Here is an 11,810-nt window from a genome sequence, read left to right on the forward strand (position 1 = left end):
TATATTGAACTAAATTTTTAGGAGAAACTAAGACTTCGTTCTAAAAACTTCTTAGTAGACTTCGTAATTCTTGACCTAGTATTGCTCGAGCTCATGTCAAAGATGTACATCAGCAAAGMGAATTACTTTGTAGCTTTTATTCGATTTCTGCAAATTATTAAAATTAGTAATAGTTTATGCGCTAAATTGAGTAATGGAATCAGTTCAAGTATAATCTGCATCTCTGGAAACTATTCTATAACCTACTTCTCCTCAGAGAAATTATTCCACATATACATATATATGTACATATGTATGTACATATAATCAAGTAAACCACTTATTTAATCAACGCACCCTTTATATCAATGGCTCTTKTGCTCAACGCAAACCTTATATGCATAAATGTCTTTCTTCCACCTGTTGCTTGCCGCTTCTAGCTGTCAAAGCAACTAAACATCAACTTCTCAAAAAAAAAAAATAATAATAATAATAAAAATAAAAAAAGCCAGAGCAAAGCAAACGTGGAACAGGACTGATTATTTATACGCATGCGCCTCAGAGTGCCCAGCTAAACTGTATTTTTTTTTTTAGATAGCATTATTACCCAAAGCAAACAGCGGAGAATCCGTAAGTTACACGCTGGCCACTCTCGCGACTTYACGCGCTCTCTACCCAAGTGCCTCGAAGGGCCAAAGTTCGACKACAATCACAATCATTTGCGATAATTTGCAAAAAAATTTCATTTGCGACAGTCAGCAGCGCTCTCAAATGCTTCGCAAACGCTGAGGAACGCAGTTCAGAAACATTAAATAAAGCGTAAAAGTATTAAAGAATACTTTGTGTGTGAAATTAAACGCCGGTTCACAAATTTTTTTATAAATAAAATGTGTAAATCACTTTTGCGCTTTCGTGGTTGGTGTTTTGTGGGTCTGCTGTTGTCCATCTACGCCACATATGTGGAGCTGAGAGCAGAAAAGGATGCTGACTACGTGGCGATGTGCGATTTGAGTCCCAAAATCAGTTGCACCGCAGTCTTTACATCAAAGTGAGTTAAARTTGTTAATATTTTTTTCTTGTTAATATCAAAATATATACTGTACTCATCAGCTACGGCAAAGGATTTGGCCTCACACAATACTTTACCAGCTGGAATCCGCCGAATGGTGTGCTCGGCATTGGCTTCTATATACTGCTGTTGTTAATGGGTAAGCTTACTATTGTAGGCAGAAATCATGAAGCAAAATTCGTTCCATAAAATGTTAAACAGTACTTTTCTGCTCTGTCACCCAGCACCACCACGTCTCCGACCTCTCGCYTGGCTGCAGCTAATACTCTGCTTTGCTGCCAATTTACTCTCTGTTTACTTGGCGTATTTGTTGTATTTCGTGCTGGAAGATTTATGTGTGGTTTGTGTGTCGATTTACGTCGTCAACTTCTTCTGCTTGTGGGAGTCGTGGCAAATCTACAAGCAACTTTGGCGAAGCGACGCGAAAGTGTTTTCGAAAGCACRAAATGGCTTTGATAAAAATAAATAAAATAATACTCAATTGCATTAAATTAAAATATTTTAAATATTGTTGTTCATTATTTCCGATTCCTTAAGTTTACAGTTAGGTTGGAAAATACAATTTTTTTAAATCTCATCTATAAATTTTACTTAGAAAAAACGRTTTCCTTTTAAAGTACTCCGATGTTGTTTAAAAATATGTTAAATACATTGATTACATTATTTATGTTGTTGTTGTAGTGGGAGAAACTTTATCCCAAATAATTTTGCGGATAGTTCACAATCATTTGAACTTACGGTTCCACTCGCATTACATAGACCAGAATGCCGAAAGAATTGCTTAGGCATGTGTTGACAGGCATGCTCATCGAATCAGGCTTTGGAACACTAACAACACAAAGCATACCACAAAAAACTTTTGGGACTAACATGCGTCCATGATCAGGCGCTCTGGTTGGTCTTTCGACCATACAACCAAAAAAAATTAAAAAAAAAAAAAATCTTCTTTTAATGCATGACCCCCTGGTGTCAACTACGTTGAAATCCTTTATTGTTTTATAAAACAACAAAAAACCTTAACTTCGGCTGCACAGAAGCTAGACTATGCTTCACAAATAAAGAAGCTTGCATACAAGAACTTAATTCTAATCAGTCAGCAACATGACAAGTTTCAGATCGATATCTCAAAAACTGAGGGAGTAATTAGCGTATATACAGACAGCCGGAAGCACAAACAGGGTATAAAAAAACAAGAGATTAGACGCAGAATAGTCGAACTGTGAAAACTTTCGTCGATAATGAGAGTGGTTGATTTATATTTAGGAAACTTTTTAGTATCAAAAAGGAACAATTTTGAATTATCCAAGTTTTAACCGCGTTGATCGGTCTCAAAACTCGCCATAATCTAATATACATATCTAAGATATCTGATCTATGTTTGACAGAACCTCTTCTCTTCTTTGACGAGCGTATATTGCAGTTAACTGGCAATGGAAGTACCTAAAAGTCTGAATTCGATTCCGAAAGGCTTTCTGATTTTAGAAGAATTTTCATGTCGTACTTACGAACTTATCATAACCTTTCTTACATTAGTCGAAAAATGGGTTCGACAACAGGTCTTGCGTGGTTCGCGGTTAAAAGGTTTTCTATTCTTTACTAACGTAGATTGCGCTATGCGGTTATATAACAGCGCGCCAGTCGTTTCTTCTTTTCGTTATTCGGCACCAATTCGAGATACCAAGTGCAGTCAAGTATTTCTCCCCCCTTTTCTTTGAAACTCGCAGAGGTTGGAGCGTACTCATCCATCCGGATCTAGTTAGCGTAGCCACTATCTTTGGATTTGCTAAACTATATCAAAGCGGTAAGCACCATACATATTCCGYACAACCTTCTCTCGAAAACTAGTAACGTCGACTCAACAGAGTGACTTGTAGAGTTTGGTTTTGTTCGTCGAGAGAGCTTTACTTCTCAATTGCTTGTTAATCCAAAGTATCAACTGTTGACAAGAGTAATTCTGCGTTTGGGCTCTTGAAAAGTTAAAAGAATATCCGACATTTTCGAGACAAATTTTATTTAGCTCAATGGGCARGCAGAATTGCCACATTTGGGACGAAGTGCAACTTGAAGAGAGTCAAGAGCTGCCATTTCATTCAGAAAAAACAACAATCGATCAGCGGTCCATATTTCTTTCAAAGTTATGTCGATGAAAACGTAATCGTCAATGGCGACAGTTATTGCGCTATAATAACCGACTATTTGCTGCCTGAAATTGAAGCTCGTGATATCGGCGATATTTGGTTTCCGCAAGATGGCGCCACTTCCCACACATCGCGTCAATCAATGGATTTGTGTGAGAACACTTCGGTGAGCAAATAATTTCACGTTTTGGGCCGCTCGATTGACCACCAGAATCGTGTGATAACCCACCGTTAGACTTTTTCCTTTGGAGATATGTAAAGTCTTAAGTCTATACGGGCGAATACGCTGGGATTCAGACCTTGGAGCAACATCATGGGTGTTATTCGCCTGTTACTAGTCGAAATTCTCGAAGGAGTCATCGAAAMTTTGACTCAATGGATGTACCATCTGAGAGATAGCCGCGGCCAACATTTAAAAGAGATAATCTTAAAAAAATTAATGACAAAGAATGTTCTTTTGTATGATAATGAACATTCCTTATTAAATTTGAAGTCTATGTTTTTTCTTTAAGAAAGTAGGAAACCTCGAAATGGATCAACATATATTTGATTCGGCGCAAAAGTTAATATTGTTGGAGATATTAGTCGCGCGAACATTAAAATTTAKTACGAAATGCGTTTGGTATTTMTTGTATTTACTCAATTATCAGTTGGTCGATCTTTTCTGGCCCGTCACATCCGTTAACCCACTGACCGCCATTACTTGTCAAATCACAAAATAATAGAAAGTAACGGCACTAAACGTAACACATTTAGCGCAACATGCGATATCCTCCAATTGCCATAAAAACTGATATCTTCCGCGCTCTAATATATATATACTTATRTATATATTTATACCCTGAACAGGGTATATTAAGTTTGTCACGAAGTTCGTAACAAACAGAAGGAAGGGTCGGAGAACCTATTAAGTATATACAATGTATATTATACATATATAAATGATCAGTATGTCGAGCTGAGTCGATTTAGTCATGTTCGTCTGTCTGTATATATACRTACTAGTCCCTCAGTTTTAAAGATATCGTTTTGAAACTTTTCAAACGTCATTTTCTCTTCAAGTAGCTGCTCATTTGTCGGAACTGCCGATATCGGACCACTATAACATATAGCTGCCATACAAACAGAACGATCGGAATCAAGTTCTTGTATGGAAAACTTTTACATTTGACAAGATATATTCACGAAATTTGATATAGATTATTTTCTGGGCCAACAATGTAATCTTCGAAGAAATTGTTCAGATCGGTTAACTATAGCATATAGCTGCCATACAAATGAATGATCGAAATTAAATGCTTGCATGGCAAGCTCCCTCACTTGACGATATATCTTCACGAAATTTGGTATGAGTTATTTTTTATAGAAATAATGTAATATCAGAAGAAATTATTCAGATCGGCTCACTRTATCATATAGCTGCCATACAAACCGAACGATAGGAATCAAGGGTCTGTATGGGAAACTTTGGCATTTGACGTGGTATCTTCACGAAATTTGACATGGATTACTGCTTAAGGTAACAAAATAATCTCCATAAAAATTATTCAGAACGGATTACTATAGCATATATGTAGCTTCCATACAAACTGAACACTTAGTTACTAACAGAAATGCACCTGTGAAGGGTATTTAGCTTCGGTGCAACCCGAAGTTAACGTTTTTTTTTCTTGTTATGTGTATCGGTTGAGACTTCGATATGTTTGTTCGCGCGTATGAACCATAAACTCCATTTAAGTGAAACATATTAACTTCCATTGTGCACATGACGTTAATCCCTGCTGCTAGTGGTGGGTCAAAATGGCAAAGCCACCGACGAGCGAGTCGATACGCTGCCACCTACCACAACGTGCGGCGAACAGCCAAACGCAAGCGCTCTCCTTACATGCCCACATTTAACCATACACATACACACTTACGTGGTAAGAGTGTTGACAAATTAACGAAATCGCTAGCGACCCTTTGGCCYCGCGCGAACAATCACTAAAACTCCATTAAAACCAAAAAATAAGTAAATAAATTAAATTACTCGAAGAAAAACCATAATACGCGCATACACACAAAGTCAAATTTCAAATCCGTTTCAGTGCGGTGACGAGTGCAACTCGTACACACACCGCTACGAGTGTGCCTATGGTACGGCGTACTGAATTTCGAATCCGCAATCACGCATTCTGGATACTAACACGCTGATACCTGGGCACCTATGTATGTACACCCCACTCGGCGGCGTACACGTACACAGCTGTAAATTGCATGAAAAATATTATGCAATTAATTTTATAGCACGTTTCGTTTTTTTAGTTCGCCTGCGCTAAGCATTTGCGCAGACGCGCGGCGGTGGCTGCAGCATGACGGCRGAGGAGGATCTGGCGCTGTGTTCGCCTGGTACTCGAGTTGGTCGTCGTGCGTGCAACAATTTTCATTGTTTATTTTGCGTTTGTCGTTCTTGTTGTGGTTGATGTCGTCAACGCCAAGCACGTGTGTGGTTCTAGTATTGYTGCCATTGTTGTTGTTGTAACTGTGTTTTTCAGTTCACTTACCATTCTGGTGCGTTGATATTTTAATCACGCTTCAGCCGAATTGTAAATCTTTTNCCTTTTTATTGCCGAAGATGTTTCTGTGACCGGAAACCCTAATTGTGAACTGCCTGTGAGCTCAAACCCTTCCTGCAATTGCTTACTACACTGGCMAGTAATACCAACTGACCATATACAATACTATATATGGTTGGTTTCTGCATCTTAACGCAGTTATTTAATAGAACTCCACAGGCTTWCTCTATACCTAGTACTTCCGCTTCGAAAATGCTGGCTGAGACGGAAGGAGAAATAGATGTCAAGATCAGTGTAGGACTCCATTGTCCCTACCACGCAGTCCATTTTGGACCTTCGAAAAGAGAAAGAGATGCCAAGATAAGTGGAGTATACCCATGCCCCTACTCCGCAGTCCATTTTGGACTCTCAGAAAGTGAAGAAGATGTCAAGATCAGTGGAGTATACCCATGCCCCTACTCCGCAGTCCATTTTGTACCCTGGAGAAAATAAGGAGATGTCAAGATCAGTAGAATATAGCCTTTTCCCTACTATGCAGTACATTTTGATCTTTCGGTATAGATTAATTTAGATTAATTTAATTTTAATTTGTAAGTTTTCAATATACATTTTGCGCCATTCTATAATTTTCTCTTTCGGCCAATTTTTTCGAGAAAGGTGGAAGTTTTTCTATGATCTGCTTTAAGAAGGTTATTGTAAAGATCTCGAATACGTTGAAGTGAAAACAGTTATGCAGTAACAGTATATTCCATGAGTAACGGTATAATATTAATCATAATCTAGTTCGCTCAATGTTTTTAACAAAGAGGGCTCACGGATTTATGGATTCCCTTTCAAATGCGGTGCCATAGTGGTACAGCCGAACATCTCTGGGTATTGGGAATYGTTAGCGAAAATGTGTCTACTCAGCAACATGGATGAACTCAGTAATGATCAAGCTACCACGATAACTTCCTGTTCATAAATAAACATTCCTTGAATGGCTTCAAGAATAATTATTTAGATTCTGGATGGACGTCATGGAATATCACTTATTTAGTAATTGACTTTCACTATGGACTTCATAGAGGTAAATCTCTTGGCGCAACAGCTTCAAACTTACTTAAAGAATTATTTGAAAAGGTCTGTTGAGTTGTACGTACACGCTGCCATCCAGTCTAAGAGCCAGACTATTACAGATACTATAAGTCTCAGACGAYTTTCCATAACATTGTTTATATGCGTTGAAATGTTTTATGAGATACTTTACTGCGGTAGAAATTCACTCACCGTTTTGCCCTTCCAAAAGAAATCACTTATAGAAATGACKAAGTTGGAAAAGGGTTRATTCTAATTTCCATTTCAAGGCACGGAAGTCATGTAATTATGACAASCAACTATTTTCTAACCTTACCATAGTGGTCGGTATCCACTTTCCRAATACCAGTTAAAGAATGGACGTCAAACCGAACGCACCCATGCTGGAGCAGGATGGCTGAGCGGAGTCCAAAAGCTAACATGGGTAAGKGAAGCRGTCAGAATGCATCTCTTGTGCACTTGCYCTGGACTTGATGCACAGGAGGTATCAAAAGTGAGACCGCAGAGGCTGTTAAAGTTCGCTTCCTCTTGGAYTTAGCAACTGAWTTCCAACTGGTATSGCAAAGKACCAAACTGGTTTATGCGTGGCTTATTRGCCTACCAGATTAACTTAACCTAAYCTCTACTTTATTTCCCGCCTTGGAAGATCGAGGCTAAGACATCTYTGATCTCACAGCTACTGAAGCAGATTTACTTTGGATGCTAGTCGCTTTGTCGGTACATGAGAACCAGTTTTCTGGCATTCCAAAATACAGTTCTATAGACCAAGTATATTCTCTATATTGAGAATTAGCTTTAGAACTAAGATATTCCAGTTTAAAAGTATCGACAAATTCTGTCTACTCTTACCAAAGGAACCCTAAAATATATATTATATATTATATATTAATAACACAAGGTCGATTGCTAGTCACACATTGTTCTGACAATTTCCTGTGAAGCTTAGCATCGCACGATTTTTGCTGCCTCCGCCTGAGAATAATACGATTAGCGTATGCATTTATGCCAACTTATGACTGGCTAACTTGAAAGTTGACAAAAGTAAGAAATACATTACACACACACACACACATGCACAAGCACGTGCCGTACGTACTTCTAACATGCATACGTGAAACCGTCACAAACGAAAGAGCGTTCAAGAAGTCACCGCACATTGTTCACACATCACAATCACCTACAAGCAGATAATGATGCGGCCGATGATRATCACAAGTTGGACCGCTTACAGTTTGGCAAAACTAGCAGCAACCCATAYGGGCGCTAACAATTGCCGCTGGCATTGGTGTAGGACGTCGCAGCAGAAGCTGTCTGTTGTCAAGAAGAAGAAGAAGAAGAAGCAGCAGAAAAAGCGCATAGATGCGCGCACGCGCTATCAATCCATTCACTAGACGCGCATGCGCTTTGTTTTTGGCACCCACATGAGTCAAATAGCATCAATTTATAGATTTCTCAAGAGTTTTGTTGCTCTACGCTGTACGCTTGCACAGTTACTTACTGTATTAATATTTTATAAAGAAAAAATATATTTTTTTCGCGACGCGGCGGCGCACTTTTGTCGCCTTTGCGCCACATTTTGCCCTTATTATGCCACAAGGGGGCGAACAGCCAGCGCTGGTCGCTTACTTTTGATTTCATTTACTCATCCAAACAAACTAGTGGCGCTAGCGCTTTGTAGAGAATCTTAGCGGCTGGCGGCTGGCGGCTGGCGGCTGTCTTGCAAAGCGAGTGACACGAACGCGAGCCCACAGCTGCTGCTGCTGCCGCAGGAGAACGAAATGAAGATGAACGGCGGTGTCTGCGATTGCCGATCGCGACTAGTACTTGCAACGTTTGTAGGTGAATGACGAGTGGCAGCAACGTCAACGGCTATACACAACTAAAGCAGTCTTAGAGGCAGCCTTTGCAGCATCTCACATCAATTGAAAACAAAAACAATCAGTGCAACCAAATCATAACTTGGCAATGCTGTGGAAATCCTCTCGCTTTTCGAATGGCTGGCTCTTCTGCTTTATTATATTTACTATTTATATTATATATGAATGTCGGTATATGCATATTTTTGGAGTTTCACTGCTGCCGCCTTCGAAAAGAAGTCTTTGCTTTTTGGCATATAAATATGGCAACATTTGGTGCTTGGAAATCAGTCAGAATTTGTGTTTTAATCATTCGATTTGTATTGCGATAGTCAAGTCGGTCGAGTGTTGGCAAAACAAAGCGTCTTGCAGTAAACGGGAGCGTGTAACAGTGCAACAGGGACACAGCAGCACAGACAGGACTTTTGGTCCTGACCTAAGTACAACTGGTGTGCGAAATTTTTCGACGCTAATYTAAGTATTTCACTGATACTCAGCTCGGTTAAGGCATAACCAATTAGAAAACTAAACGTAGTACACCATAATGTCGAGAATTTGGTGTTTCGTGAGTTTATTGTTGGTGCTGTCAGCGGTGCTGGCGCGGCCCGAGCCGCCAGTGAACTCTTACTTGCCACCTTCAGCCAATGGTAATGGTAATGGCGGTGGACGTCCTTCATCGCAATATGGTGTGCCTGGACTGGGTGGTAACGGTAACGGCAATGGTAATGGCGGTGGACGTCCTTCGAGCACGTATGGCGCACCCGGTTTAGGCGGTAACGGTAATGGAAACGGCAACGGTAGTGGACGTCCTTCGAGCACATATGGCGCGCCCGGCTTAGGCGGTAATGGTAACGGCGCTGGACGTCCTTCCAGCACTTATGGCGCACCCGGTTTAGGTGGTAATGGCAACGGCAACGGTAATGGTAACGGCGCTGGACGTCCTTCTAGCACTTATGGCGCACCCGGTTTAGGCGGTAATTTCAACGGCAACGGTAATGGTAACGGCGGTGGACGTCCTTCCAGCACATACGGCGCACCCGGTTTAGGTGGTGGTAATGGTAACGGAAACGGTAATGGKGGTGGACGTCCRTCCAGCACATATGGCGCTCCAGGTTTGAGTGGAAATGGTAATGGCAATGGCAACGGCAACGGACGTCCCTCAAGCACTTATGGCGCGCCGGGTCTTAATGGAAACGGTTTGGGTGGTGGACAAAAACCCTCAGATAGTTATGGTCCTCCAGCTTCTGGTAATGGCAATGGTTATTCGAATGGMGGTAATGGTAATGGTAATGGAGGTGGACGTCCAAGCCAAGAATACTTGCCACCTGGCCGCAATGGTAAYGGAAATGGCAACGGCGGTAGAGGTAATGGAAACGGTGGCGGCGCAAATGGCTATGATTACTCGCAGGGCGGCAGTGATAGCGGTGAGAGCGGYGTAAGTAGAAAGTGCTTTCTCTTAACTTTAAGCTACTAGAAACGAATAGAACACACAAGGTTGTTGGTACATGAAAACCACTCGGCGTTAAACACGGTTTACAGTTTCTTGCAGAGAGAAATTGAGTTACACCAGGGTTTTTGGTATACCATACACTACAATGCAAGTCTCCAATTAAAAAAAAAAAAGTTGTTACACTCGCCTTAAATATCACATTGCCACACTTTGTCAACAATTTTGCTCGACAATTCACGCTGCGTGTGCTTTAACGCTTACACATATTCTTACTTGTTTCCTTCCAATGCTACCAAATAACTTTTGGTCAACTCTATTTTGCGCTTATTTCTCACACAAACCTGTTGCTTTTCTTATGAACTGTTCCGTTATTTCAAAATATGCCTGCTTACCGTTCTTATTCTTTAGGAACCGGCACAATACGAATTTAGTTACGAAGTAGAAGATGCTCCGAGTGGTTTGTCCTTCGGACATTCAGAGATGCGCGATGGCGACTATACAACGGGACAATACAATGTGTTGTTGCCTGATGGAAGGAAGCAAGTAAGGATATTTTATTACTGACAATATTTTAGAAGCGTGGGACAGGCTTAAAAGCGTCATAAATCTTAGAAGTCTACTTTATGAACAAAGTGTTTACGGCGTCATGTTTTTTGACGTCTGAAAAGTCAGTCGAAAATCTCTAACTGTTTTAGAGTTGAGCTTATGGGAGACTGTATGTTGAAAACACACTCTTAGGTACTCAGCTTTGTGTATAAAAAAATAGTAGTTTTAGGATTTTAGTTATAAATTTATTTGACTTTCAAAGTCCAACAACTAATTCACGTCGTTTTTTGTGCCGCTAAACTCTTTCTCTCTCTTTTTCCCTCTCTTTTTCTCTCTCTATTTTACTTTCTCTTTCTCTCTTTGTTCCCTCTCTCTTTCTCGCTTTTATTCTCTCTTTCAACGATTACTTTTTCTCTGAAATACACTTACGGCCACTTAGATCGTCGACTACGAAGCCGATCAGGGTGGTTATCGTCCRCAGATCCGTTACGAAGGTGAAGCTAACACTGGTGCCGGTGGTCTCGGTGGACTCGGCGGCGGTGCTGGTGGCGCTAACGGTTATGATTATGAACAGAATGGTAATGGACTCGGCGGCGGCAATGGTTATTCGAATGGACAAGATTTAGGCAGCAATGGCTACTCCAGTGGACGTCCTAATGGCAATGGTAATGGTAATGGAAATGGTAACGGCAACAGCTATAGCGGCCGCAACGGTAAAGGACGCAATGGCAACGGTGGTGGACAAGGACTCGGACGCAATGGCTACTCTGGCGGACGTCCGAGTGGACAAGACTTAGGCGATAATGGTTACGCAAGTGGACGTCCCAACGGTAATGGTAATGGTTACTCGAACGGTAATGGCAACGGCAATGGCAATGGTGGCGGTCAATACAATGGCAATGGCAATGGTTACTCCGATGGCAGACCGGGCGGTCAAGACAATCTCGACGGACAGGGTTACACCAATGGACGTCCGAATGGTTTTGGTCCCGGTGGTCAAAATGGCGATAATGATGGCAACGGTTAYCGATATTAATGAGCTKCGATTGGACAATGATTACGTAAYGACCCACAGCGGACAACGAGCCCACGARTAAACAGCGGGCGTGGAAAAATGAAACGCTCCTCATCATGCACATA

At 41.0% G+C, this 11,810-nt stretch overlaps 2 protein-coding genes across 2 annotated transcripts; both read left to right on the forward strand.

Moving 5' to 3' along the window:
* The first annotated feature begins 634 nt into the window (after positions 1-634).
* Positions 635-1,554, forward strand: LOC108969010 (vitamin K epoxide reductase complex subunit 1). The gene is made up of 3 exons (XM_018933451.1): positions 635-1,027; positions 1,090-1,187; positions 1,273-1,554. Exons 1-3 carry the CDS (start codon positions 867-869, stop codon positions 1,515-1,517), a joined length of 504 nt encoding a protein of 167 aa, XP_018788996.1. The 5' UTR covers positions 635-866; the 3' UTR covers positions 1,518-1,554.
* A 7,504-nt stretch (positions 1,555-9,058) lies between these two features.
* LOC108969011 (pro-resilin) lies at positions 9,059-11,806 on the forward strand. The gene is made up of 3 exons (XM_018933452.1): positions 9,059-10,109; positions 10,533-10,667; positions 11,110-11,806. The coding sequence occupies exons 1-3, from the start codon at positions 9,219-9,221 to the stop codon at positions 11,704-11,706; spliced, it is 1,623 nt and encodes a 540-aa protein (XP_018788997.1). The 5' UTR covers positions 9,059-9,218; the 3' UTR covers positions 11,707-11,806.
* Positions 11,807-11,810: the final 4 nt, after the last annotated feature.

The sequence above is a fragment of the Bactrocera latifrons genome, unplaced genomic scaffold, assembly GCF_001853355.1.
Source record: "Bactrocera latifrons isolate USDA-ARS-PBARC rearing strain unplaced genomic scaffold, ASM185335v1 scaffold_237, whole genome shotgun sequence".
In the NCBI taxonomy this organism is placed as follows: Eukaryota; Metazoa; Arthropoda; class Insecta; order Diptera; family Tephritidae; genus Bactrocera; species Bactrocera latifrons.